The sequence below is a fragment of the Coregonus lavaretus genome, assembly GCF_964263955.1.
Source record: "Coregonus lavaretus genome assembly, contig: HAP1_SCAFFOLD_359, whole genome shotgun sequence".
Classification (NCBI taxonomy): domain Eukaryota; kingdom Metazoa; phylum Chordata; class Actinopteri; order Salmoniformes; family Salmonidae; genus Coregonus; species Coregonus lavaretus.
The window spans coordinates 346,021-354,814 of record NW_028161076.1 but is presented as its reverse complement, the minus strand read 5'-3'; the positions used below and the strand labels follow the sequence as shown (position 1 = coordinate 354,814).

The 8,794-nt window shown below is 37.4% G+C and overlaps 1 protein-coding gene across 1 annotated transcript in view; it reads left to right on the top strand.

The window, feature by feature from the left end:
• Positions 1 to 295: 295 nt before the first annotated feature.
• Positions 296 to 8,794, top strand: part of LOC311121118 (delta-type opioid receptor-like) — a gene marked incomplete at both ends in the record, with an annotated part of 55,848 nt that continues 47,349 nt past the window's right edge. Inside the window, one exon of the mRNA XM_084195650.1 lies at positions 296 to 561. Coding sequence (XP_084051776.1) covers positions 296 to 561 — 266 coding nt within the window. The remainder of the gene's footprint in view (positions 562 to 8,794) is intronic.

The following is an 8,794-nucleotide window of genomic DNA, read 5'->3' as shown; positions in this document are numbered from 1 at the left end:
TTCCAATTGGGGCCAGTATGAAAAAATGTATGCACTCACTAACTGTAAGTCGCTAAAGAGCGTCTGCTAAATGACTAAGATGTAAAAACATGTGTCCTTGTCCTTGAACGTTTTTCTGTTGAAAATATTATCTTCTGATAAATAGCCTATAGCCTATATTGAAACTTGTACAAACACCTCAACATGCAAATGTCATGTTAATTATTGCAACAACACACCGTTTTAGAATAACACTTTAATCATCAGTGTAACATTCAGTTCGTGTTTCTCCTCTGGCCCGGTTGGTTTCAGCACCATGGCCAGCGCCGGTTCCCAGGACAGTAAAGGAGTGGTGCAGATCTTCAAGCAGGACCAGTGCCCATCCGGTCGCCCCGAGGACTGCCTCCCCAACTTCACAGGGCAGCCCGGTTTCCTGGAGCTGTTCAACTACACGGCTAACGGCAGCTGGCTGGGGGACCCGGAGCCCATGTCGCCCATCATCCCTATTATAGCAGTGATGTACTCTGTAGTGTTTGTGGTCGGACTGGTTGGAAACTGTCTGGTCATGTTTGTCATCATCAGGTGAGTCTAGGATGTTCTGACCAGGTTAGTATACTCCTGTCCCTTACCTGTCTGTTAGTCACCTGTTCTGACCAGGTGAGTCTTCTCCTGTCCCTTTCCTGTATGGTCCATGTGGAGTAAGTTAGTGGTTATAGGCTATGTCATGCATCTAGATGAAGGCATCACTACTTTAGCACAGATCCAAGCATGCAGCCGTGGGAGTTTTTAACCCAGTGCTGGACCATGGTTAGGTGTTTTAATTGTATTTCTTTTTTTTTTCTTTTTTTTAAAGTCAGTTAAGAACAAATTCTTATTTACAATGACGGGCTACCCCGGACAATGCTGGGCCAATTGTGCACTGCCCTGTGGGACTCCCAATCAGGGCCGGGTTGTGATACAGCCTGGAATCGAACCAGGGTCTGTAGTGACACCTCTAGCACTGAGATGTGGTGCCTTAGACTGCTGCGCCACTCGGGAGGTATAATCTATATGAATCACTATTGAAAGAATTCGCCAATAAGCGACTAGGCCCTACTATGCTGCATTACTATGAGGACGTTGTGTGATAGTGTTGGTTCCGGTTTAACTTTCAACTGCTCCAGTGATTCAATGACATGCCATGGAGTTGTCTGAGTTTAGCGCGCGATACTGAGATGCTGTGTGTTTGAAGTTTGTGGACATTCCTTTGCGCCCCCAAGTGGAACACATTCAGAGCCAAAACTGTTAAAATACAGATTTAGATTCTGATTCATTTCACATTTAATAATTTTTCACTGTCAGTGTGCGTGCGCGCGTGTGCATGTGCGTCTGTGTGTGAAATGGATATGATAATGTGGTTCTCTGGATCCTTGATGCCTTTTTTTTGCATCAGAATCCATCAGGATTCTAGAGGTGATGATTGGTAGATTAGTAGAATGGTAGATTAGTAGAATGGTAGATTAATAGAATGGTAGATTAATAGAATGGTAGATTAATAGAATGGTAGGTTAACTTATTGGTAGATTAATAGAATGGTAGATTAATAGAACGGTAGATTGGTAGAATGGTAGATTAGTATAACGGTAGATTGGCAGAATGGTAGAATGGTAGATTGTTATAGTGGAAATGTATAATTCATTGATCCCCTCCGTAAGATCCTATTCCTCACTGTAATGCCAGGGAGGGAGGAAGGGAGAGAGGGAGGAAGAGAGGGAGGAAGAGCGAGAGAGAGGAAGGGAGAGAGGGAGGAAGAGAGAGAGAGAGGAAGGGAGAGAGGGAGGAAGAGCGAGAGAGAGGAAGAGATAGAGAGAGGGAGGAAGGGAGAGAGGGAGGAAGAGAGGGAGGAAGGGAGAGAGGAAGGAAGGGAGAGAGGGAGCAAGAGAGAGAGAGAGGAAGGGAGAGAGGGAGGAAGGGAGAGAGGGAGGAAGAGAGAGAGAGAGGAAGAGAGAGAGAGGAAGGGAGAGAGGGAGGAAGAGGGAGAGAGAGGAAGGGAGAGAGGGAGGAAGAGAGAGAGAGAGGGAGGAAGAGAGGGAGGAAGGGAGAGAGGAAGGAAGGGAGAGAGGGAGCAAGAGAGAGAGGAAGGGAGAGAGGGAGGAAGGGAGAGAGGGAGGGAGGAAGAGAGAGAGAGACAGGAAGGGAGAGAGGGAGGAAGAGAGAGAGAGATGGAGGAAGAGAGGGAGGAAGAGAGAGAGAGAGGAAGGGAGAGAGGGAGGAAGAGAGAGAGATATCATAGTGAGGAGTTGAAAGTTCAAGGGCAGGAAGTAAAGGATCAGAAAACAGGAAGACATAGGAACACATACTTTATTCAAACCGTATGATTGAGTTGCTATAGGAACACATACTTTATTCAAACTGTATGATTGAGTTGCTATAGGAACACATACTTTATTCAAACCGTATGATTGAGTTGCTATAGGAACACATACTTTATTCAAACTGTATGATTGAGTTGCTATAGGAACACATACTTTATTCAAACTGTATGATTGAGTTGCTATAGGAACACATACTTTATTCAAACCGTATGATTGAGTTGCTATAGGAACACATACTTTATTCAAACCGTATGATTGAGTTGCTATAGGAACACATACTTTATTCAAACTGTATGATTGAGTTGCTATAGGAACACATACTTTATTCAAACTGTGTGATTGAGTTGCTATAGGAACACATACTTTATTCAAACTGTATGATTGAGTTGCTATAGTAACACATACTTTATTCAAACTGTGTGATTGAGTTGCTATAGGAACACATACTTTATTCAAACTGTGTGATTGAGTTGCTATAGGAACACATACTTTATTCAAACTGTGTGATTGAGTTGCTATAGGAACACATACTTTATTCAAACTGTATGATTGAGTTGCTATAGGAACACATACTTTATTCAAACTGTATGATTGAGTTGCTATAGGAACACATACTTTATTCAAACTGTATGTTTGAGTTGCTATAGGAACACATACTTTATTCAAACTGTATGATTGAGTTGCTATAGGAACACATACTTTATTCAAACTGTATGATTGAGTTGCTATAGGAACACATACTTTATTCAAACTGTGTGATTGAGTTGCTATAGGAACACATACTTTATTCAAACTGTATGATTGAGTTGCTATAGGAACACATACTTTATTCAAACTGTGTGATTGAGTTGCTATAGGAACACATACTTTATTCAAACTGTATGATTGAGTTGCTATAGGAACACATACTTTATTCAAACTGTGTGATTGAGTTGCTATAGGAACACATACTTTATTCAAACTGTATGATTGAGTTGCTATAGGAACACATACTTTATTCAAACCGTATGATTGGCGTAGCTCTGCCTCTGTAATAAAAGACTCAGCACTCATCAATCAATCAAATGTATTTATAAAGCCCTTTTTACATCAACAGATATCACAAAGTGCTATACAGAAACCCAGCCTAAAGCCCCAAACAGCCAGCAATGCAGAAGCACGGTGGCTAGGAAAAACTCCCTAGAAGGGCAGGAACCTAGGAAGAAACCTAGAGAGGAACCAGGCTCTGAGGGGTGGCCAGTCCCCTTCTGGCTGTGGCGGGTGGAGATTATAAGAGTACATGGCCATTAAGGCCAGATTGTTCTTCAAGATATTCATAGATGACCAGCAGGGTCAAATAATAATCACAGTGGTTATAGAGGGTACAACAGGTCAGTACCTCAGGAGTAAATGTCAGTTAAAATCAAATCAAAAATCAAAATAAAATGTATTTGTCACATGCGGCGAATACAACAGGTGTAGACTTTACTGTGAAATGTTTACTTCCAACAATGCAGAGTTAAAATGAAAGAAAGATTTGCCAATAAAAACAGGAAATAGTAACACAATAAAATAACAGTAATAAGGCTATATACAAGGAGAACCGGTACCGAGTCAATGTTCAGGGGTAGGAAGTAGAGTGCCTTCGGAAAGTATTCAGACCCCTTGACTTTTTCCACATTTTGTTAGGTTACAGCCTTATTTAAAAAAAATCCTCATCAATCTACACACAATACCCCATAATGACAAAGCGAAAACAGGTTTTTATAAATTTTTGCAAATTTATTAACAAATAAAAAAAAGAAATACCTTATTTACATAAATATTCTGACCCTTTGCTATGAGATTCGAAATTGAGCTCAGGTGCATCCTGTTTCCGTTGATCATCCTTGAGATGTTTCTATAACTTGATTGGAGTCCAACTGTGGTAAATTCAATTGATTGGACATGATTTGGAAAGGCACACACCTGTCTATATAAGGTCCCACAGTTGACAGTGCATGTCAGAGCAAAAACCAAACCATGAGGTGGAAGGAATTGGTATAATGGTAGATAGGTATAATGGTATAATGGTATAATGGTAGATAGGTAGAATGGTAGATTCATATATTCTTAGATTAGTAGAGTGATAGATTGGTAGTTTGGTAAAATGGTAGATTGATAGAATGGTGGATAGGTAGAATTGTACATTGGTAGATTGGTAGATTGTTAGAAAGGTAATTTGGTAGAATGGTAGAATGGTAGATTAAGGTATGGGAGATTAGTATAATGGTAGATCAGTTGATTAGTATAATGGTAGATCAGTAGAATAGTAGAATGGTAGATTGGTGGATTGATAGCATGGTAGATTGCTAGATTTGTGGAATGGTAGATTGGTAGATTGGTAGAATTTTAGATTAATAGTATGGTAGTCTGGTAGAATGGTAGATTGGTAGAATTTTAGAATGGTAGAGTGGTAGATCGGTGGAATGGAAGATTGGTAGATTTGTAGAATGGTAGATTGGTAGATTGGTAGGATGGTAAAATGGTAGATTAGTAGTATGATAGATTATTATAATGTTGGAATGGTAGATTGGTGGAATGGTAGATTGGTAGATTGGTAGATTGGTAGAATGGTAGGTTAGTACATTCGTAGAATGGTAGGTTAGTAAATTAGTAGAATAGTAGATTGGTAGAACGGTAGAATGGTAGAATGGTAGATTGGTGGAATGGTGGATTGGTAGATTGGTAGATTCTAGGAATGGTGGAATGATAGATTGGTAGAATTGTAGATTGGTAGATTGGTAGGATGGTAGAATGGTAGATTAATAGTATGGTAGATTAGTGGAATGGTAGAATTGTGGAATTGTAGATTTGTATAATGGTAGATTAGTAATTTGTTAGAATGGTATAGTGGTAGGTTAGTAGATTGGTAGATTGGTAGAATGGTAGATTGGTAGAATGGTAGATTAGTAGAATGGTTGATTAGTAGAATTGTAGAACGGTAGATTGGTAGAATTGTAGATTAGTACATTATTAGAATGGTAGGTTAGTAGATTAGTAGAATGGTAAATTGGTAGAATGTAAATTGGTAGAATGGTAGATTAGTAGAATGGTAGATTGGTAAAATGGTAGATTGGTATAATGGTATAATGGTAGATGTGTAGAATGGTAGATTCGTATATTCTTAGATTAGTAGAGTGATAGATTGGTAGTTTGATAAAATTGTAGATTGATAGAATGGTGGATTGGTAGAATTGTACATTGGTAGATTGTTAGAATGGTAGATTGGTAGAAAGGTAATTTGGTAGAATGGTAGAATGGTAGATTAAGGTTTTGGAGATTAGTAGAATGGTAGATCAGTTGATTAGTAGAATGGTAGATCAGTAGAATAGTAGAATGGTAGATTGGTGGATTGGTAGCATGGTAGATTGGTAGATTTGTGGAATGGTAGATTGATAGATTGTTAGAATTTTAGATTAATAATATGGTAGACTAGTAGAATGGTAGATTGATGGAATTTTAGATTGGTTTAATGGTAGATTAGTAAATTGGTAGAATGGTAGATTGGTAGAATGGTCGATCTGTAGAATGGTAGATTGGTAGAATGATAGGTTGGTAAAATGGTAGATTGGTAGAATTTTAGAATGGTAGAGTGGTAGATCGGTGGAATGGAAGATTGGTAGATTTGTAGAATGGTAGAATGGTAGATTGGTAGGATGGTAGAATGGTAGATTAGTAGTATGATAGATTATTATAATGTTGGAATGGTAGATTGGTGGAATGGTAGATTGGTAGATTGGTAGATTGGTAGAATGGTAGGTTAGTAAATTAGTAGAATAGTAGATTGGTAGAACGGTAGAATGGTAGAATGGTAAATTGGTGGAATGGTGGATTGGTCGATAGATAGATTCTTGGAATGGTGGAATGATAGATAGGTAGAATTGTAGATTGGTAGAATGGTAGAATTTTAGATTAATAGTATGGTAGTCTGGTAGAATGGTAGATTGGTAGAATTTTAGAATGGTAGAGTGGTAGATCGGTGGAATGGAAGATTGGTAGATTTGTAGAATGGTAGATTGGTAGATTGGTAGGATGGTAAAATGGTAGATTAGTAGTATGATAGATTGTTAGAATGTTGGAATGGTAGATTGGTGGAATGGTAGATTGGTAGATTGGTAGATTGGTAGAATGGTAGGTTAGTACATTCGTAGAATGGTAGGTTAGTAAATTAGTAGAATAGTAGATTGGTAGAACGGTAGAATGGTAGAATGGTAGATTGGTGGAATGGTGGATTGGTAGATTGGTAGATTCTTGGAAAGGTGGAATGATAGATTGGTAGAATTGTAGATTGGTAGATTGGTAGGATGGTAGAATGGTAGATTAATAGTATGGTAGATTAGTGGAATGGTAGAATTGTGGAATTGTAGATTTGTATAATGGTAGATTAGTAATTTGTTAGAATGGTATAGTGGTAGGTTAGTAGATTGGTAGATTGGTAGAATGGTAGATTGGTAGAAAGGTAGATTAGTAGAATGGTTGATTAGTAGAATTGTAGAACGGTAGATTGGTAGAATTGTAGATTAGTACATTATTAGAATGTTAGGTTAGTAGATTAGTAGAATGGTAAATTGGTAGAATGTAAATTGGTAGAATGGTAGATTAGTAGAATGTAGATTGGTAGAATGGTAGATTGGTATAATGGTATAATGGTAGATGTGTAGAATGGTAGATTCATATATTCTTAGATTAGTAGAGTGATAGATTGGTAGTTTGATAAAATTGTAGATTGATAGAATGGTGGATTGGTAGAATTGTACATTGGTAGATTGGTAGAATGGGAGATTGGTAGAAAGGTAATTTGGTAGAATGGTAGAATGGTAGATTAAGGTTTTGGAGATTAGTAGAATGGTAGATCAGTTGATTAGTAGAATGGTAGATCAGTAGAATAGTAGAATGGTAGATTGGTGGATTGGTAGCATGGTAGATTGGTAGATTTGTGGAATGGTAGATTGATAGATTGGTAGAATTTTAGATTAATAATATGGTAGACTAGTAGAATGGTAGATTGATGGAATTTTAGATTGGTTTAATGGTAGATTAGTAAATTGGTAGAATGGTAGATTGGTAGAATGGTCGATCTGTAGAATGGTAGATTGGTAGAATGATAGGTTGGTAAAATGGTAGATTGGTAGAATTTTAGAATGGTAGAGTGGTAGATCGGTGGAATGGAAGATTGGTAGATTTGTAGAATGGTAGAATGGTAGATTGGTAGGATGGTAGAATGGTAGATTAGTAGTATGATAGATTATTATAATGTTGGAATGGTAGATTGGTGGAATGGTAGATTGGTAGATTGGTAGATTGGTAGAATGGTAGGTTAGTAAATTAGTAGAATAGTAGATTGGTAGAACGGTAGAATGGTAGAATGGTAAATTGGTGGAATGGTGGATTGGTAGATAGATAGATTCTTGGAATGGTGGAATGATAGATAGGTAGAATTGTAGATTGGTAGAATGGTAGATTGGTAGGATGGTAGAATGGTAGATTAATAGTATGGTAGATTAGTGGAATGGTAGAGTTGTTGAATTGAGATTGGAATAATGGTAGATTAGTAATTTGTTACAATGGTAGAATGGTAGGTTAGTAGATTGGTAGAATGGTAGAAGGGTAGAATAGTAGAATGGTAGATTAGTAGAATGGTAAATTGGTAGAATGTATATTGGTAGAATGGTAGATTATTAGGATGAGAGATTGGTAGATTGTTGGAATGGTAGATTGGTAAAATGGTAGAATGGTAGATAGGTAGAATGGTAGATACATATATCTTAGATTAGTAGAGTGATAGATTGGTAGTTTGGTAAAATGGTAGATTGATAGAATGGTGGATTGGTAGAATTTTACATTAGTAGATTGTTAGAATGGTAGATTAGTAGAATGGTAGATTGGTAGAATGGTAGAACAGTAGATTGGTAGATTGGTAGATTGTTGGAATGGTATATTGGTAGGATGGAGGAATGGTAGATTGGTAGAATGGCATATTGGTATGATGGTAGAATGGTAGATTAGTAATTTGTTAGAATGGTATAGTGGTAGGTTAGTAGATTGGTAGATTGGTAGAATGGTAGATTGGTAGATTAGTAGAATGGTCGATTAGTAGAATTGTAGAACGGTAGATTGGTAGAATTGTAGATTAGTACATTATTAGAATGGTAGGTTAGTAGATTAGTAGAATGGTAAATTGGTAGAATGTAGATTGGTAGAATGGTAGATTAGTAGAATGGTAGATTGGTAAAATGGTAGATTGGTATAATGGTATAATGGTAGATGTGTAGAATGGTAGATTCATATATTCTTAGATTAGTAGAGTGATAGATTGGTAGTTTGATAAAATTGTAGATTGATAGAATGGTGGATAAGTAGAATTGTACATTGGTAGATTGGTAGAATGGTAGATTGGTAGAAAGTTAATTTGGTAGAATGGTAGAATGGTAGATTAAGGT